The following is a 27,246-nucleotide window of genomic DNA, read 5'->3' as shown; positions in this document are numbered from 1 at the left end:
TCCAATCCTTTGTTTATATCCATCTATCACATAGCTGTCATAAATTTCAATAATTTTTTAGTAAACAATATAAATGAGTAATTGAGTAATTGAGTCATACAAATTGAGCATTTTAGGCCAAAATTACATGAAATAAGCTGCAAATCAAACTGATGTATGAGGAACTGGGAATTAAACTGTGCACTGGTCAGACACCATGAAACATCACAGAAGACTTTGTCATGGTTCCCATTTACGACCTGAACCCTGACAATGGTCACGAGGCTCCACCTGGTGGCCCAACCAGATACTACAGCTAATCGACAATAACTGGAGTATGTATTATTAAGGAAAATGGTATTGGTATTAATACTAAATATTAAATGACTCCAACTAAAAAAATTGTCTGCCGCATCCTTATTTATAATGTACATGAGGATATGAATAATCTAATTTCTCTGAGATTCATATTAACATCAAATCCTGTTTACTGTCAAAATACGATATGAGTATTTATAATTAATTGTCCCTACCCTGATCCCAAGACCCTAAGATCAAGGCAATTTTATACTTCTGTTTCATGAAGCACAGTCCTTTGTTTCACAAAGGATATCACAATTTTGGATGATTTTTGTAGCAAATGCAGCACTATAAAGCAGCATCTAAGTAACTGATTTATTTGGAATACAAATTAAGCATACTTGACTTTCGTCTTGTACTGGTGTTGCTGTTTTATGCCACAACTGCATGAAATAATCTGCAAATCCAACTGATGTATGAGGAACTGGGAATTAAACTGTGTGCTGGTCAGAGGTCATAAAGTATCACAAAAGACTTTGTCATGGTTCCCATTTGCTACCTAAATACCCAACAATGGTCCCTGCTTGCCAACACAGAACTGTATTAAACAATGAGAGGCTCCACCTGGTGGCCTAACCAGGTACTGCAGCTAATCTACAATTCTTGGAGTGTGTATTATTCTGGAAAATGGCATTGGCAAATACTAAATATTAAATAACTCTGATGGGATCACGAACAAATAAAAACTTTTTATGAACTCTCAGAACTGGGATATTTTTCAACAATTGTTTCAAGCTCAAGAAAGTAAAACTGTCAAACATTTCACAAAGATTACAGTTTTTTTTTAAGGAAACCATCATGAAATTGGTTTATCTTCTCTTCTCTACCATTAAATTAATCTCACGGCTTACTTTACCTGGAAAGTAACAGAAGTGTCAGATTAAACTGTCAGTTTGAGATGTAAACATCACCTGAACAATCAGTTGCCTGGAAACTTGTATTTATCGTTTAACACCAAATTCTGAATATAATAAACACTGTGATAAGCCTCATTACCAGGATACGTTGTCATACACCTCATTAGTGATGATTTACATATTTTTAAACGGTATCTGTAGCAGGAAGGGAAGGAGGAGAGTTTACAATCGGGCTCTGCAGCAGTAGATGATACAGTGCACAAGGTGAAACAGCGCTGAAGTTACCACGGTTACTGACCTGCCAGCGGTGGGTCGTGATAGGCTGAGTCGCTCGATGACGGGCAGGTAGAGCGAGTCGGGCATCTTCTCGCTGCGACATGCCTCGATGCTCAGATACTTGAATATGTGAACTTTACCCTTTATACAGATCTGAGCCAAGGAAAGAGAAAGACTCAAATCAGGATAATGTCAAAGATCAACTGTGTTTTTATTTGATTTCATCTCTGCAGACATTCTCACAGATATAAACCTGACCGCTGCAGTCTTTTCTTTATACTAGCTGTTGCGGTATTATGACTTGCAGACAAAAACATCAAACTGTGAAAGCAGAAAATCAGCAGCTATCATAGTATCACCGCCAAGCAGTCCAGTTAAATATATCTGATGTATTGAAATGTCAGTATCAGATAAAATACAATATTTAGGAAAACGTTTAGGCACTTGTATAAAAATGTTGCAATATTTTACTCAGATCAAATGTAAAATCAAATGTGTATGGTGCTTATTGCAGCATAAAACAGCACAACATTTGTAAGGGCAGCAGTAGTATATACTTAAATTAAAAATAAAAAGTCTAGAGAGCTGTAAGCTAAATATAAAGACTGGTGAGAGGTATATAGTGGTATAAAGGTGTCTGTGTGCTCTCATACCTGTGCAGGTGGACTCTGCAGTGGGTTGTTTTCTAGCTGGAGCGACTGGAGCTGCTTCATTTTCCTGTAACACACCGGGATGGTGGAAACCTTGTTACAGGAGAAGTCGAACTTCACCAGAGGAAGGTCAGCCAGGTCTGTAAAAAAAAAAGCCACACACAAACATATCAATGAGTTAAAGCAGCTTTTAACATGACAGTAATTCGATGTACTGGAGCTGAGTAAACTTGAAAAAAACAGTACACATTTAAATGTGTGCAAAATGTAGGACTGTGTTATATTTACACTACCATTCAAAAGTTTGGAGTCACTTAGAAATGTCCTTATTTTTTGAAAGAAAAGCATTTTTTTTCAATGAAGATAATGTTAAATTGATCAGAAATCCAGTCTAGACATTGTTAATGTGGTAAATGACTGTTCTAGCTGGAAACAGCTGATTTTTAATGGAATATCTCCATAGGGGTACAGAGGAACATTTCCAGCAACCATCACTCCTGTGTTCTAATGCTACATTGTGTTAGCTAATGGTGTTGAAAGGCTAATTGAGGATTAGAAAACCATTGTGCAGTTATGTTAGCACATGGATAAAAGTGTGAGTTTTCATGGAAAACATAAAATTGTCTGGATGACCCCAAACTTTTGAACAGTAGTGTATGTAGCAGACAACCAGCAGTAGAAATCACAAATTAATTAGCAAATTGCAAAGTCTGTGATTTAGGATTAAAGTTGTTTTTGCTGCCAAGTGATTAGCAAATACAATGAGGTTCAGGCGGCACGATGTGATCCCCCTGATGGAAGCTTATTCCAGTTATTTAACAGCCACATCTTGTACGTTATGCAGCAGATTAAAACAGTTGCATCATTGGTTTTACAAATTCATGCAGACAAATTCATCAGACAATCGCAAGTGAATTTTAAACTAAAATTTGACTTTAAGAAATTTCTATGTCAATTCAAATCACAATATCTGTATAAATGATTGCAATGTGATATTTTTACCAAATCGTTCTGTGGTTCCATTGAAAGTGACAAGTTTTGCTGCCATGAAATAAAATCCTAGAGTGAAAATGCGTCCACCAAAAGAAAGTCTTCACAAGTTTTAACAACAACAACAACAAAAACAGACCAGGAAGTGAAGCATTTTTCCGCTCGCCAAAAATAACCACTTTCACTGACTTCGCTGGTTTGACTGTGACTCTCTTTACTTTCAGTTTAAACATTTTACACACAACTGCAAACAAACATGTACATATAGACGGCTGATTGCTTAAAGTCTAGTTACTACAGTGATTAACTGAGGGGATTAGAAGCAGAGTGGTCTAACCCACAAAACATTCGAACTGAGTTTTACATAAATTCTGTAATATTTTATGGTCTAGATTTTAGTGACAAAGTGGTCTAACCCACAACCCAAATATAGTGTTACAGTGGCATTTTAAATGTTTGACCATTCAACACAAAACTTTGTACCCATTTTCCTGAAAGACTACAGAAAGTGGGTTAGACCACTCCGCTTGTCAACTAATCAGTTATTCGCTTTGAGTAATTTTGTTTTAAAGGTCTAAATTCTTTGATTCCAGCTTCTTAAATGTGAATATTTTCTGGTTTCTTTGCTCTTCTGTGAACATAAACTGAATATCTTTGGTTTGTGGACAAAACAAAACATTTGTCATCTTCAGCTTCGGTAAACACAGTTTACAGACTAATTTAATCAAACAAATAATCAACAAATAAAATGAACCCTTCAATTCGGAACTACTAATTTCCAATTTTGAGAATAATTGGTTGGTGTTGACTTTCTGTGAGCTACGTCTTTAATCTGCGATATAAAAAACACTTTGTTATTTTCATTCCTGATGGTGTCAGGCATAAAAAAAGCTCCACTTTGTTGGATGTGTGTTTTCATGATTCATTGATGCAGCTCCTCAGACTGATGTGTGGGTTTGTGGATAGAAACCATTCAGGGATTCATATCCTGCAGACTACTAACGATGCGTCGCTGAGGAGTCCATCAATCTCAACCGAGTGATCATTACAGGCTCGAACTGACAGCTCGTCATAATTAAAAACACTTGTAGGCGGCACCGCAAAGAATTCCTCTGGTTCCTGGATAAAAATACACTCTGTAATATATTATGTACAAAATTAGGTTCACTCAGGACGACGTGTTTCAATTGAACCCAAAGCATTCTGTTAAAGAAGACTGTTTCATCTGGATGCTAACATGCTAACAATGACAACGGAAAACTTGAATGTATTATATATATGGGGGTTAGAAGTAGAGTGGTCTGACCCACAAACAATTTAAAATGAGTTTTATCTAATTTCTGTCATATTTTATGGTCTAGATTTTAGTGGCAAAGTGGTTTGACCCACAACCCAAACATAGTATTGCAGTGGCATTTCGGATGTTAGACCATTCTGGAAAACACAAAACTTTGAACATTTTTCCCGAAAAACTACAGAAAGTGGGTTAGACCACTCTGCTTCCATACCCTTCATATATGGATATTCTGTTCACTTCTACTTTGATTTTAAGACAAAGGAACTTTATTTGTGTGGCATCGTTCAATACTAAGGTAATTTAAAGTGTTCTACGCAAAAGATCGTAAGAAAAGAAACACAGGACAACACAAAAAGACAATATGAAAGACATTTAAATTGGATTTAAAAGTGAAATATAAAATAGAATCCAAAATATACAAAAATAGTTTAAAGCTATGAGGTAGTCTTGCATAGTCAGACCACTCCTCAACACTGACATAGTGCTATGTAGAATGATCTGACTGCACCTCATTATCATTCTGCGGGAGAAAAAAAAATGCTCTGTACAGTCTAGAGTTGTGTTTTTATATCATTTTTGTAGCGTTTTAATCCTTAATATTGAAATTATCCAGGTAATTCACATCATAAATAAGCCAAACCCCCACAGCCATGGCACTGGCACCTAAAATAGAATCCAAAAATATACAAAAAAATAGGAGGTGTAAGTATAAAGCTATGAGGTAGTCTCACACAGTCAGACCATTCTACAGCATTGATGCAGTGCTGTGTAGAATGGTCTGACTGCACCTCATTATCATTACGCTACAGGAGAAAAAAAATGCCCTGAAGGGTTTTAGCTTTAACATGTATTATGATCAAATAAAGTTGTGTTTTGTATCATTTTGTAGGGTTTTGATCCTTAATATTTAAGTTATTTGGTTAATTCAGATCATAAATAACACTTTAGAGTCTTAAACTCGATATGTAAAACGGCTAAGTTAATGTAAATGCTATTTACAGTGGGACCTGTTTTTTGTGGATGTTTTTGTGAACACTGAGCTTAAACTGGACAGAACAAACATCACATTCAGCAGCTGGATGGTCCAACCTTCATGTGGGTCTGCAGTTACCATCAAGAGAAGAAAAAGCAGTTTTTACTGTGGTTGAACCCGAAGTCTTCAAGACCAGAGAAGGTGCATCAGGTCAAGACCACAAGGAGCTACTCGTTTCAAATGGTTGTGCACAAGAAATTAGTCAGAATTAGTCAGGCAGAGTTCTACCGTAACGTCCTGAAATGTCTCACGGAGAATATTTAGAGCAAGTGTGAGCGCATGTAGATGTCTCCAGCCGTAAGCACAGACTGTATAACAAAGATATATTATACAGTCTATGGCCATAAGTGAGTATTTTTGGAAACACCAACTCAGTCATTCTCACCAGATTTGGTTCCCTGTGACCCAAAATGAAATTCAAATTGAAGCGTCACCACTTTGACACAGTTTAGGAAATTAAGCACCCACTGCAGATCATGCTTCACATGTTTACATACTGGACGTTCTAATGAGTGTTCCAAATGTTGCAGGAGCACTGAGAGCAGAGCATCACTGCACAAGGAGTCACCTCTGATGCCAATGATTCTTAAAGGCACAGTCTCAGAACTTTTTGATTGGAACTCGTAGAACTAAAAACTGATTAAACAGGAATAGAAGGGACAGTGCAATGCAAGGTATGAATTAATAGTTCCAACTGTAATTTAATGACATACAGCCAAAAACAAAAAAAGTTTGATTTAATAGACTTCCATACTTCATGTCCTCTGGGAGTTTGCTCTGATAAAAACTACAATGCTGCAGACCCGCTGAGAGAGTCTTGGACTCTGGGGACAGTAAACAGAACTGCATCAAACCACCTGAGAGGTCTGAAGCCTCAGGACAGTAAGCAAACCAGACCACCTGGAACATCTGGTCTCTGGGGACATGAAGCAAACCAGCGTTCCAGACTCCTTGAGAGGTCTGGATGGTTTATAAAGCAGCAGCAGATCAGAGAGAATTTAACACTTTTTACAGCAACAGCATGGCCTCAAAGGCAAACAGGAAGTGTAGACTTCTGAGAGCTGGACGGATGTCATCTACTCTTCTGGTCTGAGCTGAAACAGAAGCTCCTATTCTCTTGATATAATCCAAAGAAGACAGTGGGCTGATTCTGTAACTGTCTTAATGTGAATGCTAGAATTTAGTCTGAGTCATCTGCAGTGAGGCTTCAGGCCTCATTTGCTTCTACAACCACATCACAGGAACTGTCTTTTAAAAATCTGTTTATGTAAGACGGCTGTTGTGTTGTTTTACGCACTGTGACACAAATGCAAAATCTGCTTTTCTGAAGTGAATCGCTTGAGGAACTGTCAACATTTCAGCCTCAATAACACGCTCAGAAGGAATTTGTCCTGAATGCGTTAAGATGAATGGTACACTGAGATTACCATTTTTTGGAAAACAGTAATTAGCTGCGGAGCCTGGTGATTTGGTACCTTTCTCAAGTTCAAAGTTTGATGTATTGTCAAGTTTTTTTTGTCGTGTCACCAGAAGGCATCAAGATTTGTGCTGCATATGAAGTATATTTAGGATGAGGAGTTGTCAGCTTCAGTCAGAAACTCTAAAAACAAAAAGAATAGGTGGATTTTCAACAAAGGTCCTTGAACTACTCATCTGTGACATGACATTACATCAGAAAACCAAACTGAAGCTTATAATTGTGATATTTCAAAGCCAACGAACTCTACATGTCTCATATATTTACAAAAAAATCAAGTTTCTACTAAGTAGATCCTGTAATAAACAAAAAGATTTGCATTTCTTGATGCAGCTGTGAAGCCATTAGTGACTCAGCTGCGACCAACAGTCACATGACAAAAAAATCTGGGATGTTTCAGATGAACTGGGATGAACTGCAGGCTGTGCAGGAGAAAAGTAAGGAAACAAATCCATAATGTAAATAGTAAAATATAGTATGCAGAGTGATTATCTTTTTTTCCAGCATTAGTGACACGTGGGCATCTAGAACAAGTATTTTCCGATTTTTGGGAACGAAATGATCCAAGAAGAGTAACTTTTGTCGTTTCTGTTTTTATGATTTAAAGCACAAGACACAATTCCAAGTCCTCCATCCTCCTAGTCATGGTTGTTCTGCTTCCATAGAGGTGCAGGACTTGATACTACAGTAAAAAATGAACCTATAGTGAGTGAAAATGTGACAGGAACAAAAGAAAAACACCCAGAAAATATCTATATAATGCAGGGTCAGTATTTATAACACATGCAAGCATTTGGAAATGGTACAACTGTTTCAAGTGTTTTACAGTTTTTGGGAACTAAATAGTCCAAGAAGAGTAACTTTTCTCTTTTTATGATTTATAGCGTCATAACTTTGTCATGCCGCACACAAGACCTTCCTGAGTTTTGTCTACTTCTTCATGGACTTTCTATTTCCACAGAGGTGCAGAATTTAATATTGTAGTACAAAATCAGCCCACAGTGAGTAAAAATGTGTGAAAAGCTAAAAACGCTCACAAACTGCTCAGAGTTCAGTGTGTTAAGGGAAACTTTTCTATCAGCTCTGCAGCTCCGATCTTCAGAATTGAGTTTGACTCCCTAACATTTCACTTTTGCCACCCCTCAGCTTGGCCGACCCTTTAAAAACCCTTAAACACAGCGATGGTGGTCTCATCTCAGGGAGTCTGTTTGCTCAGGCTCAACAGATATTAAATCAAAAACAACATCCCTCCCTTCCTCGGGGCAGCCGTCCAATCTGCCTGCTCCGAGCCTCCCTGTCGCCGTGGCATCGAGCCGCTGAGCCAGTTGAAAGCTGATCAATCAATCCAGGAGGCGACAGTAACAGCGGAGGGACAAAGCATATGTCAGGCTAGCAAAACAGAGCGGTAAATCCAAACAGACGGGACGAGCTGAGGTGCAGGGGGTAAAGCGGGATGAATCATCCAGGAAACAGTCTGCAACTGTTCATCATCTGGATCAGCCGTCTGCAGGACTAACTGGTCTGTTTATCAAAGACCCACCGCCATGTTGGACGGCTGACAACCAAGACAGAGACGGCTCGAAAGCTCCCGCTGATTCTACTGGCTTTAAAATCTACATTTCTTTGGCAGATTTTGGGGATTTCTGTCTTGTTTGAAATGGGGGGAAAGGATTATTTCAGAGTACAAAGCATTGGAAGACACAGGAAAGCATTAGAGTCAGACTATTGGTGATCCAGGACAAGTTAGTATTTGGTTTAAATGTGTTCTTTTATATGTCTATTGAACAGAAATACACCATTTTCCTTTAATCTGACGGCATCTGAACATATCACCTCTGAATAAGCATCCTGCTCAATTATCTGTAAAAAGTTGCAACCAAATCTTACAAGATCAGACTTAAGATTTCGGTATTATTTTCAACTCAACACTAATCTGAACCGCACAAGTGAAGTATTTTGACTTACTCTGCAGTACAAAGGTTTGAGGTCACTTAGAAATGTTCTTATTTTTGAAAGAAAAGCAGTTTTTGTGTCTTTTTAGTAGTTTTAGGTGTCTTTGTGGTTGTTTTGTGTCTTATTGGGGTTGTTCAGTTGGTTTTTCCAGTCATTTTGTGTCTCTTTGTAGTACTTTTTTGCCTCTTTGTGGTCATGCTGTGTGTTTTTAAAGCTGTTTTGTTGGTCTTTGGTGTTGTGGTTGTGGTGGTTAATGTGGTAAATGACTATTGCAGCTGGAAACAGCTGATTTTTAATGGAATATCTCCATAGGGGTACAGAGGAACATTTCCAGCAACCATCACTCCTGTGTTCTAATGCTACATTGTGTTAGCTAATGGTGTTGAAAGGCTAATTGATGATTAGAAAACCCTCGTGCAGTTATGTTAGCACATGGATAAAAGTGTGAGTTTTCATAGAGAGCATGAAATTGTCCAGGTGACCCCAACTTTTGACCAGTAACATATGTGAAGCAATTTAGGAGCATTTTAGCACCAATGTTGGTCTAAAAAACATCCCAAAACAACACAGTTTGCTCCCAAATTTACAAAATGTCTCGCTTGTTCACTTTGCCTCTAATACAAACTAAAATATCCATAAAAATTAAACAGACGGCGCTTGAAAAGATTATTATTGGACCACCAGCTTACAGTCATTTACAGAGCACTAAATGAAATTAAATTAGATGTCAGTTTAACTGCTGCTCATTGGAACTAATGCATGTTTGTTACAGAGTGTTTAATATAAGAAAAAAACTAATGGAAAATGAATCAACAGTGATTTCAATAATACACTAATCAAGCAAAATGCCAAAATTCTCATATTCTACCTTCGTCAATATAAACATCTGCTAGTTTTCTAAGTCTGATGCTTGCATTGAACAAAACACACGATTTGAAGGCATCAATTTTTTTGCCATTTTAGAGACACAACATCAAAAATGAAAATAGATGCAGCCAGAGAAGAACTCTTTGGTGTCACATACTGACTCCAGAGAGAAGAATTCTTAATAAAAACCCTTTTTTTCTCAGTTGGTCTGGTGATTTGAACTGGCAGCCCTCCAGTCCATCCACTCTCGGCCTATCAGCAGACAGTCTGGGTGGTGTCCCTCCAGATGAAGCTCCAGAGGCTCGTGGTCGTCACTCGTCTCCGTGTCACCGACTTATTTCAGACCTTCGGGGATTGGAGGTCACCGTTCGGTCACGCTGAGCGTTAAGTGTATTTCTGGGGACTGGGACGGGTGTGGCAGTGCATTCACAGGGCTCTGTGGTCGCCCACGTCCCTCCCCATCTTCAATATAGAAGGGATTGTTCTATTTCTGGCTTTAATTGCAAATCCTACCCGAGTAGCAGCGTCGAAAGTTGAACTGTTGAGTACACATTATGCTTTTGTAAGGGTTAGGGTCAATGGAAAATCTTGCCTACATGGATAAAAATGCCAATTTGGTCTAAAATTACACACTTAAAGTCATTTATTTCCAACCAAATCACAGTAACATGAAAGAAGATGAGACACTGCAAGTTGTTTCAGACACATAATGTACAAAAAGCATCTGGGATACAGTTAATGCTAGAAAAGATGAGATTTTTCCACAAAAACTCACCTTCTGGCAAAACACAGAGAAGGTTTCGGCGAACGTTTAGTTCTCGTAGAGCTTTGAGTCTGCCGATGTGCCGAGGAAGAGCCGTGATCTCGTTGCAGCTGATGTCCTGCAGAGGATAAAACAGCAAACACAGCTCAGGTTAACAGCTGTTAATGTGATTCTAGTGAAACGTAAATGCAAGTTTAGCAACATGCTCACAAAGAGAAAGGAAAACACTAAGAACTGATTTCACTTTCACACTTAGCTGGTTAAAAACAAGTATAACATTGGAAGAAAATCAGCTCTTCATGCAGAAAAACAGTTGAAAGAGAGGCACAATGGAGCTTAAGATACTCACATAACGGCAGGCAAACAAAAACACAGTGATGCACGACACGGTGTAAACAGTCCTACCAGCTCCATGAGGCTGTGCAGCTGTCCGATGGTCTCCGGCAGGCTGACCAGCTTGTTGTTGCTGGCGTTGAGGACTCTCAGAGGTAAACCACACAAACAGGCCGGCAGAGAGCCCAGCTGGTTACGACTGCAACACAAAACACAAACATCATTCACTGATTTAATATTTATGTCGCTGTTCAAGCAGGAAATCTTACAGAAATCGTGTGTAACCTTTTGGAACCCCTGGATGTCGTTAGAATATCAGCAGCTCAGATTATGGACATGCTGATCAAGTATTTTGTCATTTAATCATAAGATATAATTTTCCTAGATAATAAACCTGCTACCTCTTCTTCTTCTGCCTCTTCTACCTCTTCTGCATTGAGAGCATTGTGGTGGTTTAGCTCGTAAAGAGGCACCATGACAAAGTGTTCTGTGACGACTAATGACCTCCAACCAGCACAAACAAGTTAAATCAAGCAACGGTCACCTACAGAGTGTGTATCTGGTGTCTGTGGTTTAAATCTGCAAAATAAACATAGGCCAAATGGTGATATTTCCCTTTGCTGTTCCGACAGTGTAACTGTTTAGTGAGCGTGAGGAACCGAAGCAGGAAATAGGTTATAAAAAATGTGAGGGCTTAAAAGAGAGAGGCCCAAAACCAAACAAACAGGGTAAACAACATCAACAAAAAAAGGGAACGATGTTAGTGGCATTCATTTAGGAAAAGCTCATCAAGTTGGCATCAACTCATTATACGTGGAAAAAAGCCAAGAGCGAGAGCCAGTTTCAATGGGAGGGACACACATGCACTAAGCTGCATTAACTCCATTCACTCCACTATATCTTTACATAGCAGACATTTGTTTGCTGCTTTTAAAGTGCTATATTTATATTCAAAATCACCCTTAAAGTACTTTACAAGAAAGCAAGCTAAAAGTCACTTCTATTAACTTGGGACAACAGGTGCAAAATTAGCCATCATGCTAACCCTGGCACAGTTAATAACAACATCTCTTCACTGTCACTTTTACATAAATACATGATGAAGCTTTTAATCAGACAACCAGAGAAAAACGAACGAGGACACAGCAGGAAAAAGTCCATCTGAAGCACATATGAATATTTTACTGGAGATCTTCCAAAGCGCCATTAAAAATTAAATGTAAAGAGGTGAGCAGTGAATGCATGGCAGACTTTGCTGATGTGATTTCATTGTGACTCAAGTGTTTGTCGCTGTTGGTTTTGTCCCATAAAGCCCCATGAGAGGAAATAAAACACGCCAACACTTCCCTTTTTCTCCCCGCATGCATGTTTCTGAAGAAGAAGCTATTTTGAAAATGTTAACATGCAAACACACGCACATATTATCATCAAATGTGTCTAAAACGTGAGACTTTTTTATCTTAGTGGACGAGCTGCAGGAAGCTCTTATCAAAGATTTCCTCTCAGTGGGGAGTAAAACAACAGACAAAACTCAGGATACAGTTTACACACTGGAGGTATGCTATGGTTGGGCAACACTGCTCTTCATTCAGACACCAAAGTGACAAGATACACAACTGATACTTGTCATAAAAACAAGACTAAACAGGACACCAGTGATACATAATGCATATTATAATGCACTAATAAACACAATACCAAATCTAAACTGATATAAGGTCATCAAACTGTCCCAATAAAGGACACTTTAGTTAATTTATGATTTCCTAAATACTAAAATTTCTGCCCACGTGTGATAATAATCAAATTACTACTTTACTGACAGTAAAATTAAAGTATCCTGACTATTTAACTGTAGTTTAGATCCTGATCCATCCTGTCTTCGTGTCAGGGATAACTTAGAATTATAACTACTTTTGAAAAAGTTGCTGCTGTGTTTGAAAACCTGTGCAGCTTTCTCTCTTTGAAGACGCTCACGTGGATCCTACTGCAGGCATTTAATAAAGTCAGAGGAAAGATTCCTAAACAACTGGAAGCAACAAATTCAGAGGAAAGACTCCTAAACAGCTGGAAGCAAGAAACTCAGAGGAAAGACTTCTAAACATCTGTAAGCAACAAACTCAGAGGAAATAGTCCTAAACAGCTGGAAGCAAGAAACTAAACTTCAGCTCCTGTTTGTCAAAACATGGTTTACATTCATTATTAGTGAGTCCTATTAATCCAACCTGTTACTGACTCTGTCTCCATCATACAAAAGTTGTATGTTTATAGATATTTTGGTTTGTGGTTTGAGATTTTGGCAACAACCTGTCTTTTGTTCTGACATTTTCAGACCAATTTTGGTGCTGAAACGTGGCAAGTCTTATCTAAATCTCTTCACACAACTCGAAGTCTGTCATTTGTGCGTGAAATATTTGAAAATCCAACATCATAGAATTGCTGTTGCGACTTCCATGGAAAAGTGTGCAGAGTGCTAATTAAGACTTACTAAAAGGAATGCCTTTAAAAAAAAAAGGGCTTCAATGGCATCTCGTACTTTCTATTGGTTTGAATTCTTGTTAAAGTTTCCTCTCTACAAACAAAAACACCAGACTCAAGGCAGCTCAATGCCACCACTTTATTACAATCTTCCATCCTTTTTAAGGATATAATGTACTTTTAATTTGAAAAAAATGCCCAATGACACACATGCATTTTGAATCTTGTTAAATTTAATTTTAATTCTTGTTTGTTTTACTCATTAGTCTTTCTTTTTTTTAACATCGCCATATGCTCCCATTTTAAAGCATTTTCAGTCACGTTATGACAAATTTAGATCAGACTACTTCATGCATATGCTGAGCTTTCCTAAATTTAGTGTGAGGCAGCCAATGAGTGAGCAAAGACAGAGCACTTCCTCTTGGGTGAAATATTTTATTTTTATGCTTGTGAAGCTCTGTGGGTGCTCTGCATAAATAAATCTGACTGAGGAAAAGCAAACCAAACAGTATCTTTAATCTCTGACCAGGAAAACAGAAACACAAGTGCACATAACACAGATGCATGCATCGACTGTAGCGACACACACACACACACACACACACACACACACACACACACACACACACACACACACACACACACACACACACACACACACACACACACACACACACACACACACACATTTTTTACCACAAGACTGTGAAACCCCCACTGAGTCAGCTCTGAAAATAACATTCAGGAAACATACAAGTGAGCTAGTCCAGCTGTCAACACACACTCAGACTATGGAAAACAATAATGTTACACTTTGTCTTTTATAGTAGAAAAGCTCCAGAGGTTGGACAGCAACTTTCTAAAATGTGTAGTCAGGGTGCATTTAATGAAACTGTGGTATTATGAAAGACAGAAAAACAACAAACTTGAGCTAAAATGTGCTAAAATTAAACCGTGGCTTCCTGTTGGTTTATTTTTCTGTCTCTGTGTCATGTCATGCTTTTATAAAGGATGGAGAGAAAATATGACTTTGTGTGCATGCTAATAATGCATATTGCAAACATAATATTAATGGTCATTAGCTTAGCATGTTAGCATGTGATGTGACCAAAACTAAACACAAAACCTTTAAAGCTATTCATCCTTATTAAAACTGAGGGTTGAATGCAACACTCTCTGTAAAAGATCACAGCTACACTTCTAATCTCTCAATTTTTTTAAAGACTATGTGCACCTAACCATATGTTGGTGCTGAGACTCCAGTTGGTGATATTACACCACGGCAGAAGAACAAAACAATAAAAGATTGTTAAAGGAGCTCTAGTTAAAGTTCAAACAGTGCAAAAACATGTGGAAAACATGACTCAAATATGACATTTCTGAACCCCAACACAGCCTGCTGGTGTTGCAAAGAAGTACTGATGAGTATTGTGCAAATCGAAATGAGCAATATAAGAAAAAGCGTCAGTGTTTCAGATGTGACAGTGAGCTGTTTGACTTTAAAGACACTAAAAATAAAGCTGCTTTATTCCTGGAGAGGAAGGCAGTGTCCTTCCTGTTTCTGTGTGTGTGTGTGTGTGTGTGTGTGTGTGTGTGTGTGTGTGTGTGTGTGTGTGTGTGTGTGTGTGTGTGTGTGTGTGTGTGTGTGTGTGTGTGTGTTCGCACGCGCAACAAAGCTGAAAATGATGATCAACAACATCACCCTTCCTTTCTGCAACAAGATATGGAGACTTGCTAGAAATCTTACATAAACACTGATTTTCTCCACTTGTGTCTTTGCGAAGACAATTTTATGTATTCTAGTTGTTTTCTTGCACTTATGAGTGTCATTTTTCTTTAAACTATGAATGTACTTGATGGGGCAGGCCTTCAGACTGGGAGCATTTTGCAGGTAGTGGTATTTAAGGTGTGTTTTGGTTTTTCAAATGATGCAATTCTCTCATAGTAAAGTTTGCACTGGAAACTATTTGGAGCATTCAGTAACCAAATTTATTGTTCAGTCTGACATTGCTGCACATCTGTGTGTAAATCAGTGCAGCTTTCCTTCTTTGAAAACGCTCATATGGATCCTGCTGCAGGTATCTAATAAACTCAAAGGAAAGACTCCTAAACAGCTGGAAGCACCGAATTCAGGGGAAAGACTCCTAAACAGCTGGAAGTAACAAATTTTGAGGAAAGACTTCTAAACAGCTGAAAGTAACAAATTTAGAGGAACGACTCCTCAACAGCTGGAAGCAACAAAGTCAAAGGAAAGACTCAAACAGCTGGAAGCAACAAACTTACAGGCTCTTAAACCGCCTGAAGGAACAAACTCAGAAGAAAGACTCCTAAACAGCTGGAAGCAACAAATTTAGAGAAAAGACTCCTAAACAGCTGGAAGCAACAAACTTGGGGGAAAGACTCCTAAATAGGTCGAAGCGACTAACTCAGAGGAAAGACTCCTCAATAGCTGGAAGCAACAAACTCAGAGGAAACAGTCTTAAACAGCTGAAAGCAACAAAATCAGTTGAAAGACTCCTAAACAGCTGGAACTAACAAACTCAGAGGAAAGATTCCTAAACAGCTGGAACCAACACACTAAACTTCAGCTGCTGTTTGTCAAAACCTGGACTACATATATTTTTGGTGATTCTTATTAATTCAGCTTGTTACAGACTGTGTCTCTGTCGCAGTAAAGTTGTATTTTTAGTTTCGAGAAAGTTGGTTTGAGATTTTGACCACAAACAGTCTCTTGCTCTGATATTTTGGGACCAGTTTTGGTGCTGAAATATGGAAAGTGCTGCACAAACAGCCAATAAGGAGCAAGTAAATGACAGACAGCAGAGCAGACAGGTGAAACAGAAAGCAGCGTAAAAAGAGGAAGTATGAGCTGTTTGTTGGCTGAGATGCAGTAAAGAATGAATGAATGGGACGCATTGTGTAAACCGCAGAATGTGGAGCTGTCGGTGCTGCAACACAAAGATTGTGACAATCTCAACAAACTTGAAACGCAAGTTTGCAGGGACTTTTGCAGCGTCTCTTCCTTAAAGTACCAAAGATGCTTCATGCACCAGGTTTCCACTGAAACTTTCAAATGAATTACAGTTTTCTCAGCACCACAAACAAACCAAATTAACCTGGAAAACACCAAACTGCACTATAAGACAAGCTTAACATAGACAGGCTTTCTTTGTGTTAGTTGGTTCGACAAAACCTAAACGATGGATCACTTAATTCTAAATGCCTCATTTAAAGAAACTGCCAAAAATTAACCATTTGCTCTAAGCAGATTCTGTAAAAAAGCAAAAAATTCTGCGCTCCTCAGCATAACCATCAAGCCATTAGTGACTCTACTGCCACCAGCAGTCACAGGATAAAAATTCATGGACCTTTAGGCTGAATTAGTAGAAAATTGTTGTTCGTGTAAGTTAATATGTAGTCATTCAGTAGGTCTGACACTGTGCCAAAATGAAGGATATGTGGAAATCACTTCAGTTTTTGGCCAAATCAAAGTGAACTTAATGTTTTTCATTGAACATTCCCTTTGATAAATACCAATAGAATAATCAGTTTTCTAATCTGTGTTCCATCAGCTGCAGTGCCGGCAATGGAAACAGACTGAGCCCCAAATCAAACATAAAAACACACGTTCTATTATATAATAAAAATATACTCCAATGTTGCATGATTATGGGAAAAAAAATCAGGATTGTTGAAATACTATCGAGATCCAAATTGCACTTTTTCATTTAAATCCTAAGAGAAAAAGTGCATTTTATTTATCAATAGTTGGTCATAAAAATACAGATAATCAGAAAAAAGCCAAATACTGGACATGACGATGATCCGACTATCCCTAGCTTACAGATAAAACTTCAGCCGGGACACTCAGGGAACAGGAAACGCTTCTTACAGCTGATTTAACCCCCAAACTCTGCACAGAAGCTCAGCATCAGCATCGGTTACCATGGTGATCTCGCCAACTTAGCATCAAAACTCTGACTTTAGGCTCGACAAAACTAATTAATCTTGATTCGTAGTGTCGCTCTCTGAGGATTCCAGATCATTACCACCGAGCCAAACGGGTCGGGAGCGAAAAGTCGAACATCAGGAGACGGAAATGATTCAGGTCACCGACGGCGACGACGGAATGGAGACAGCAGGGACACCTTGACCTTTAAACACCGCCAGACTCAGCACAGTCGGTGTGTGAAGGTCAGCATCGGAGTGTGTGAACTAACAGTGCAGTGTGTGTTCTGCATTTAAACCCTGCAGCATCACACACACCTGCAGCGAGTCGGTGGGAGCTCTAAGCCGACACACAATACCGGAGCTTACATTAAAACACAACAGCACCGTTTTATTTTTGCTTCGTCACTCTGATTCGGTCCCATGCTGCGTTCAATAGCACAAACCTGACTGCAGCGTGTCTTTCTGCCTTTATGAGGACATTCACTGCTCTAATGTGCAACTAAATGCTGAACCCTAAAACTCTAAAACTGTTGTCCTGAAAAGCTGGTTGTCATAGAAACAGGGGTGAAGTAGAAGGTGCATTTAAAAACATTTTAATATCCTCACTGCTTCACTAGAGACTTCTTTCGTGGCTTCACCTCTATTCCAAGAGGCCTCCTCGGTTCTAACTGAGCACGTGCAGCTTCATTATAATTATAAAATACAAAAGCAACCACACTTTTGTTAACCAGAATTCTCATTTAACTCTCAGAATCACAAGACATGTTGGCAGGCTTGTGAGAAAACTTAACCAAATCGTGATTTTAAGCTCAGATTAATTAAAATCGTAAAGTTTCATTATTCTACATGTCATTTAGAAAAATTGTCAAAAATGTACCATTTGCTTTAACAAGATTCTGTAAAATACTAAAAATTCAGCGTTCTTTGGTGCAACCATGAAGCCTATAGTGACTCAGCAAACAATAGCAGCCACATGACAAAAATTAAGGGCCTTTTATGCTGAACAAATTCAAAATCTGAGTAGTGAAATATCTGTAGTAAGTAGAGTCACCATTTTTCCAGTATTGGAAACATGCTGTACAGGTTAATTCTGGTTTGTCTGTTTTTTTATTTTAGTGAAATAAATGATCAAAGAAATTCTTTTTTTTATCATAGGGATAGATCACTCCTGTTTCTATTTTACAGAATTTGGAGAATAATGAGTCACTTTGGAAACATTTTAAATCGTCATGATAAAACTTTGTCATTTTGGGTGATTTCTGTGACCATTTTGAAGATTTTTTGAATCTCTTTGGAAAAGTTTTCAATCATTATGGACAATTTTTAATCATTTCTTGAGTTTTGAGTGATTTTGACTAAAATTTAAGTCATTTTCAAAACATTTTTGTCAGTGGATCCGACATAAACAGAAGTGAATGTCCAAATATAATCACTTCTATTTCTATTTCACATATTCAGTAAAAGTCACCCTGAATAATGAAGAAGTCTAATTATGAATGACAGGTTCTCTGCTATCACATGCTGTGAAAACATTACATTTAATGTGTAGTGGCTCCAAATATCGGTTATAGGTCTTCCTTGATTACCAATACTCAGAGCTATAAAACCTATATCAGTCCATCTCTAATTATAGCTGTGTCATACTGAGCAAAAAAACAAGCTGAAGTTCTTTCTCCTTCTAGTAATGGTCAAAAAATGTTGCAGGAGCTAAAAAAAAAAAAAAAAGAAAAGAAAAAGCATTTCGAAACTGCTTCAAGTTCAGAAGGTAAAGTGCGAATGAAACTTTTGCTTGTGCATCTGGACCTTAATTATCTGTATCTTTTCCAGTCTGTTACTCTGAATTTATTCATCAGGAGTTAATAAAACCTGAACATATGCTCTATACTTATGTATATATTGCATCAGAGTCCTACTGCTAGTGTTTTAAGAGCTCTTTGCAAATGTAAAAATGCAGGGAAACAGTCAATAAACAGTAAGATCAGTCTGCTAAACATTTAAAATACGTATAAATTACATATATTCAGCTGACTGGAACATTTCTGCACCAAAACAGAGTAGATTCAAACCTTTGTGCACAAAATCTGCATCAGTTTAGAAGCGACCATCGTACCCAGAATGCAACGCTCTCTTAAAACCTACAGCGTCTCCCTGGCAACGGGGAGGCAGGGTGACGTAGAGTGTGCGAGTGTTTACCTGAGGTTGACGGAGGTGAGCGACTGCAGGCTGATGACGCTGTCTGGGATGGTCCTGATGCAGTTGTGGTACAGGTTTAGTGTCTCCAAGGCGACCAGGTGGCAGACCTCCGAGGGGACGTCAGTGAGCCGGTTCTTTGACAGGTCTGCAGGGAGAACAGAGGAAATTAAGTATAAAAGGACTCAAGAACAAATAATACAGACATAGAGCAATGAAACGTGATTCGTTCAGGAGAAACTTACGGACAAGTCGACCTCATTTCATCGTTTAATGCAACAACTTTAACCTGCAGACTTCGCAGAACCTCAGATAATGGTATAAACTGAACTGTTTCTGCATAAATTACAGACATATATTAGTCTAAACTGTATTAAAACAACAGAAAACGAAGGTAGGATTGATGATTGACCATCATACTAGATATTTATTTGCATTTTGTTTAACTGTCGCTCTAATACTAAGTAAATTGTGTTGAAATGCAAAAGAAAATGTTGAAATACTTGTAAAGAAATTAATTTCTAAATGCCGTATTTGGCTGTAATAAAAATATAAGATCGACTGAAAATTGTCTGCAGGTTTTTTTTTTTTTTTAATCGTTCTGTTTTTATCAACCCAAACACCAGGGGGCACTGTTACAGGTTCAACGATGTTTGATTTTGAAATCATCAACCTTTGTTGAGCAACACATTGCTGCAACTAAAACTACTCCTTATACTGCAGTAACCATCTATCTTCTTAGGTGGGAATTTATATCTACAGTAAACAGAGATGTGACAGTAAATTAATTAACTGACAAACTGACCGCTAGATAAATTTATCAGCAACTATTTGGATTATCAATTACAATTTTAGTCATTTTACAAGCAAAAATTTCCCAAAATTTGCTTTCTCAAATGAAATTATGATTTTCCTTGGTAGATTTATCTGCAATCTTATTAAATTTGAGTTTGGAATATTAAATTTTAAATTTTTGAACCCTCAACCGCAATCAAATTTGAAATGAATTATTTTTAATTAATTTTAAAAAGCCCAAATTTACATTTATATGAGGCAGAAACTGTACAAACAGAAAGAAAGGTTGATTTCTACCTTTCTGACGATTAGGGCTGGGCGATAAATCGATTTTATCGATTAATTCGACTTTGTACTTAATGTCGATTTGTTTTAATGAAAATCAATTTTCTCATCAACATCCGCCACCAACGCCTTCCCGCTGGGCTCCCGTAGTTCAGAGTGCTCCCCCCTCCCCCCCGCGCTTGATACACAAACAACATGGCGGCGAGCGGTGCAGATCTAAAGGCTCGTGTTCACTAGATGTGATTTTCCCGCATGGTAATGCACCACATCTGAAAATCACACGGACGGCAGGCGGTCACTACCGGACTACAACATGGTCACATGACAACACTGAGCAACAGCAGGCTGCTACGTGGTCACATGACCGAGCTTTCAGCTGGACAGTCCTGCAGACAAGTCAGATAAACACAGCGGCTCGGCCGCAAACTTTACCTTTTATTTCAAAAAACACGTCAGCGAAAAGTATTTCTGAAAGCATTTGAAGCGAGAAATAATCTGCAGCAGCTGAATCTGTCCTCGTTTTAGGTCACTGACGCCTAGTTTAGAAGTTTGAGGACAGTTTCACGATGCGTGGAATCTCCGCACGCCACATGCAATTTGCATAAAGTAGAAGTCAGTCTACTTTATGCAAATGAGCTGCAGCCCTCTCCAGGTAAACACACCTGATCACAGCTGGAAACACACTGCAACCAGACCAGCATGCCACATGCAGCGCATTTCCAGCTGTGATCCGGTGTGTTTACCTGGAGAGGGCTGCAGCTCATTTGCATAAAGTAGACTGAACTCCAGTGCAGAGATTAGGTAGGGGGCAAAAAAAAAATCAGATAAATCGTGAATCGGGATTTTTTGTGAAAAAATCTGAGATTTTTTTTTTTTAGGCCATATGGTCCAGCCCTAATGACGATCCCTGAACTACTCATGACAGACCAAGTCTAAGCTTAAAAATGAGACATTTCATCAAAATCTCCTTATTCTGAAGGTCTCATTTCAAAATGAACACAAAAATTCCATCAGTACTCGATAAAACTGCAGGCAGTGTCCACACTGAACGGAGAGGACACAAGTATGTAGCTAAATAAAACAAACTGGATCCATATTAAAAATGCAGCATGGCTCAGAAACAGTAAACAGAAGAGCAAGTTCTTGAAGATACATTCAGCACGGTGAAACATCTGTACAGCTGATGAGCACAGAAGAGAAAAAAGTTTGAAAAGGCACAAAAATTTGAATATTTGTTTAAAGTGACAAAAAATGAGCCCAAAATGGCAGAAAGATATCTAAAATGAGCGTAAAATATATCCAAAATGACTGAATTTGTCAAATTTTTTCGAAATGTTAAAATAAAAATGAAATGAAGTTAAATAAAATAAAATAAAAATATATCAAATATCATTAGAAAACAGGTATATAAGGAAGGAAAGCAGTTCATCGATGCAGCTCTACTGAGGGTAAAAACTTTACTGTACAAGACAATAAATGTGGTTTTCCATCCAAGTTGAGTTAAAAACAAGATGTTACTTCAATACGAGGTAAAGCTAAGGCAGTCTTGCTGTAAATTGACCTTCATAAAGACCGTGATGTTCAGTCTGTGTTGAAACTTTCAGACAACTTTCAAGCTTTTTCTCTGAACTGAACACTACAGTGTTCATTTAAGAAGGATTTTCAACAAGTTTGAGGTCAAAATCAAGCACTGAGGTTTTCTATCTGTCATCACAAACTTCTACTTCCAACAGTTCGGCGTCTCGAGGCCACGGCCAGTGACTTCACATCCGGCTGCAGCTCGGCAACAACAACAACGACATCAACCTCGGTTATCAGCGGCGGCCAAATAAGGCCCAGAAATGTCAGGCCAATTGTTCTGCATTGTTCTGTGGAGGCCGAAACTCTCAGCCTCTTGAAAACACATTCTGTTTTGTTAGCGGAGCGAGAACAGGACAAGAGTTCATTTCCTCTGGCGGCAACAATCGCGGAAAAGGTGTGTGTTGTGCTATTGTGTTCGGCGTTCGGAGCCACTGCGTTGGATTAAAATTTGCCGTTAAAATCTCACGTCAGTCTTGTTTATTTGTCATCCAGAGTCGAGAGGAAACAAAGAGAAACAACATCAGTCACTGAAAAGTGCTGCCAGACCAAAAAGCAGGAATGTGGACTTCAGAGTCTTGCCAAATCACACTCCCACGCTCATAGAAAACCAGCACTTTTCCTGCAAATAAAGGTATTTTTGGCGCCCCCCCCCCCAAGGAGGTTTAAAGTCGCACCGAAAGGAAAATCAGCTGAAAATAAAAATAGCACTTCAGTTTATTACCAGTCCTGGTAATTGGGGTCTATTTACTCAAGTATAATAGACATTTTTGTCCACTGAATGGTCCCAAATAGCAGGAAAATGTGCAGATTTCTGCCAAATAAGGCAACAGAGACTGAGCCGACAAATCCCATTCTGAGCAGGAAAAACCGCCAAACTGACACACTAATGTTGATTTAAATGTCATTAAAGATGCCTCACAGCTTGATTCTGCATCTGAAATTTTAAAATTTTAAAGAAAGGTCTTTTTGTGTCACAAATACATTTGTTTTGGTGCACTACAATGACGTAGTAAGTATTTTGTGAGTGTTTTTGGCTCCATTTTTCTTCACTGCAGTATAAAGTCCTGTACCTCTATGGAAACAAAACAACCATGACTAGAAGAAGAGAGAACTTAGAAATATCTTCTGTGCAGTATGACACAGTTATGATGCCATAAAGCATAAAAAAAGAAAAAAAAACAAGTGGAGTTTCTTCAATATGTACATTATCCAAACTGCACAGGTGTAGGTAGGTACTGTGTTTATTTCACCAATTTTGCATTTTTAATTTTCTTCTATACTTGCCTCCTATCTTCTCTGTGCAAACACTTTCTGCAGTTCAGCAGAGAAGTGACTGAATTTTTGCCAAACCACAGCTGGTCATAGTGGAGTCAAAAATGGTTTCAGTGCTGTGTCAAAGAAGGCACTTTTTATAGAATCTGGTTATAGGAAAGAGTTCATTTTTGGCAAATTTTTAGCGTAGCAACGTAGCGAGGTAATTTTCAACTGACGGCTAATCTACGATACTTGAAAGGTCTCTTGATTTTTTTCTGAATCAGTCAGCTGTTTGGTCTCTAAAATGTCAGAAAACGGTGAAAAATGTGGATCAGAGTTTCCTTGAATGTCTTGTTTTGTCCAAAGATCTCCAGTTCACCGTCATCGAGCAGGAAAGAAACCAGAAAATATTCACATTGGAGAAGCTGACATCACAGAATTTAGACTGTTTTTGGTAAAAAAAATAATCAGTTAATCGTTTCATTTACATTTAACTTAGCTTTTCCGTTAAAGCTCCACATGGTGCAGATTCCTCTGAGTTATAGTTTATAGTGTTGTCTCAGAAAACATATCTCGGATCAGATCAGAAGCAAAAAACCTTCATCAGTAGGTCCCTATTGTTATTACATCATTATTTTGGTACAAATATTTTCCCATCAGTGTGTACTCACAAAACAGCAAAAATATTCACTGCTGCAGACGTTATTGTTTTAAAGGGGCTCAGATGAAACAACATTTTACTATGAGACCATATTGAGTCAGGAGGTTTTAAAAGCATGTTATCTTTAAAAAAAAAACCTGTGTAAACACTGCCTGCAGTTCAGCTGAGAAGTGACAGAATTTTCGCTAAATGCCATCTGGTCACAGTGGATTCAATACTGGCTTCACTGCTACATCAAGAAGAGCAGAATTTTTTGTTTTTTACAGAATCTGGTTACAGGAAACAGTTAATTTTTGGCAAATTTTTTGTGATTTTTTTGCAGACTTGTGTTCTTCACAGAATGCAGTGCAAGCGGCTTATTTTTCCATAGTTTTTTGTATTTATGCATGCCACATTGTCAATCCTAAGGTACCAAGGCTATTTGTTTTTGTTTTTTAAGCTAATGTACAATATTTTAAGTGTGTGTTATCTCAGAAAATAGTATCAGGTATCAGCAGATTTCAAATAATACATGATTCGGATGAGATCGGAGCAAAAAAGAACCCTTAATTTGTCAGTCCCTGTTTTCATTACATCATTATTTTGGTACGAATATTTACCCATTAGTCGCAAAACTAAAAAAAAAATCATGAATGATACTGACTATCTGCACAGACGTTATGACTTAAAGGGGCTCAAATGATACATAACATTTTACATATTGAGTCAGGAGGCTTTAAAGGTATGTTATCTTTAAAAAACCTGTGTAAACACTGCCTGCAGTTCAGCTGAGAAGTGACTGAATTTTTGCTAAATGCCAGCTGGTCACAGTGGAGTCAATAATGATTTCACTGCTGGGCCAAAGAGAGCAGAATTTTTAGTTTTTTACAGAATCTGGTTACAGTAAACGGTTAATTTTTTGGTGAATTTTTTGTGAATTTTTAGTGTAGAGTTTTGTATTTTTTACAGAAAGCAATGCAAGAAGTTTATATTTGCACATTTTTTTGTATTTAGTTGCCAATCCTAAAATGCAAAGGCAATATTTTTTTTAGGCTAATCTACAATACAGAAAATAGTATCAGCAGATTTTAAATATTAAATGAGTCAAATCAGATCAGAAGCAAAAAATGTTTACCGTTTTTTAATTTTATTACTTCATTATTTTGGTACGAACATTTTCCCACCAGTCACAGAACAGATAAAAAACCTCACATCTGGTAAAGTTATTTCCAAACCCTGACTGGATTAGTCTGAGTCCACTGAAACTGTACAAACTGCATCAGAGGCAAGAGCAGCGTTGCATCATGGGCTGCACAGTCACAGGAAGTGCTATTTAAAACAGCACAACCGAGAAACAAAGAGCCAGTCAGTGCTGCTTTCATCCTGCGAGCTAACACAACTATTCCTGGCAGAGCGTTACAGCAACATCCATTAACGATCCTCAGCCTCCTCGATAAAACGGTGAAAGAATCAACTTCTACTGTACGACATCCGACACTTTAAGGACACGCAGACACACATCTGTCAGGTTAGATTGGAGCACATCTGTACACGACGTCATGTGAAATGACAGATGTGATGATAAAGGCCTCAGGGTTTTAACCCCCGACTCACACGGGGCTTCCCCTTACTGCCACCAGCCCTACAACTGCCCCAGAGCGACTACAGGGATGCGAGTGCCCCAGTTATTAGGAAATGTCCTGTTTTTGTGTTTCCTCATGCTAACAATATATCCTAAGGCATTTTCCTGTGAAAGAAACGGGGATAATGTTTCTGATGCTTCACACTTGCCTCCTATGTGTTTTGCGTAAACACTGCCTGCAGTTCAGCCGAAAAGTCCCTGAATTTTTTCGACATGATTATTAGTCACAGAAGAGTCAATAATAGCTTCGTGTCTGTGCCAAAGATCACAGAATTTTTTTGTTTTTTACAACATCTGGTTGAAGAAAACATTTTATTTTTGGTGAATTTTTAAATGAGATAATTTTATGAAATATCAAGATACATGGAGCCTGACACAGTTACAATACCATAAATCATTAAAAAAAATTATTTATTTTACTAAAAATTTAAAAAATCTGGAATCAACATGTAAAACATTTTTAAAGTGCCTACAAGTGTTTCAAATAAAAAACAAGCAACTCTTCATGCTAAAGATATTTTAGTATTTACGTTGTTTAACTCGTTTTTACACCTGCCTCCGTTGCTTTCTTTGTAAACACTGCCTGCAGTTCAGCTGAAAAGTCCCTGAATTTTTGTGACATGACTATTAGTCACAGCAGAGTCAATAATGGCTTAACAGCTGTGCCCAAGAGCACAGAATTTTGTTGATTTTAATAGAATCTGGTTAAGAAGAATCCTGTTTTTGTGTTCTCGAATATACAAAGCTGCAGCTCTGTTAAAGAAGATAGAAGATAGTGTTTCTGACTGCTGCTGACTCTGCACAGACGTTATGGTTTTAAAGGAGCTCAGACGATACATTAATCATTTACTATCAGACCATACTGAGTCAGCAGGTTTTAAAGACATGTTATCTTTAAAAAAAATCACCAAAATGACAGCAATTGACATTTTCTGACAGTCCTTTAACTGTTCACATGTGAGTTGTCGTTTTAAATGTAAGCCTAAATTTGTGGTATTTCATCAAAAGTCACTTTAATAAAATATAAAAATAATAAAAAAAACGAACACGTTGCTATGACCTGATTCCATGGAAACCCAAAAATTCTGCACTCCTTGGCAAAACAGCAAAACCATGACTGAATCTGCAGTGACCAAAAGTCATGTGACAAAAATTTTAAAAAGGCTGAACTGCAGGCAGTGTTGGCTCATAAAAATGATCAACAAGTTAAAAATGTAAATTGTCAAAAATCTATAGTATGAAGAGTCACATGTTTAAAAAATGTTTTACATAATGAGTTTTTTTTTTTTTTTTTTAAACTTTTTGTAAAATAAATAATGGAAATTCCAAGTTCATTTATCCTTATTTTTAAATGATTTATGGCATTTTAATTGTCACGCTGCAGAGAAGATACTTGAGAATTTAAGCTTCAGGATATTTAATGAAATTCACTTTGTCTCATTTAAAAATTCAACAAAAATTTACTGTTTGCTATGGCTAGATTCTGTAAAAAACTAAAAAATTCTGCACTCCTTGGCAAAGCTGTGAAGCTATTATTGACTAAGCTGTGACCAACAGTCATGTGACAAAAATTCTGGGAATTTTTAGCTGACCTG

General features: G+C 37.9%; 1 protein-coding gene across 6 annotated transcripts in view; it reads right to left on the bottom strand.

Annotated features, from left to right (window-relative positions):
• Positions 1 to 27,246, bottom strand: part of lrch1 (leucine-rich repeats and calponin homology (CH) domain containing 1) — a 129,504-nt gene that overhangs the window by 59,697 nt on the left and 42,561 nt on the right. For all 6 annotated transcript variants that reach the window (XM_055015589.1, XM_055015590.1, XM_023264565.3 and 3 more), the window contains exons 2-6: positions 19,458 to 19,602; positions 10,908 to 11,034; positions 10,515 to 10,620; positions 2,126 to 2,262; positions 1,495 to 1,625 (exon numbers count right to left, since the gene is read on the bottom strand). In XM_055015589.1, the coding sequence (XP_054871564.1) occupies positions 1,495 to 1,625; positions 2,126 to 2,262; positions 10,515 to 10,620; positions 10,908 to 11,034; positions 19,458 to 19,602 (646 nt within the window). The remainder of the gene's footprint in view (positions 1 to 1,494; positions 1,626 to 2,125; positions 2,263 to 10,514; positions 10,621 to 10,907; positions 11,035 to 19,457; positions 19,603 to 27,246) is intronic.

Source organism: Amphiprion ocellaris, chromosome 11 (genome assembly GCF_022539595.1).
Source record: "Amphiprion ocellaris isolate individual 3 ecotype Okinawa chromosome 11, ASM2253959v1, whole genome shotgun sequence".
In the NCBI taxonomy this organism is placed as follows: Eukaryota; Metazoa; Chordata; class Actinopteri; family Pomacentridae; genus Amphiprion; species Amphiprion ocellaris.
This window is presented reverse-complemented; position numbering and strand designations above follow the sequence as displayed.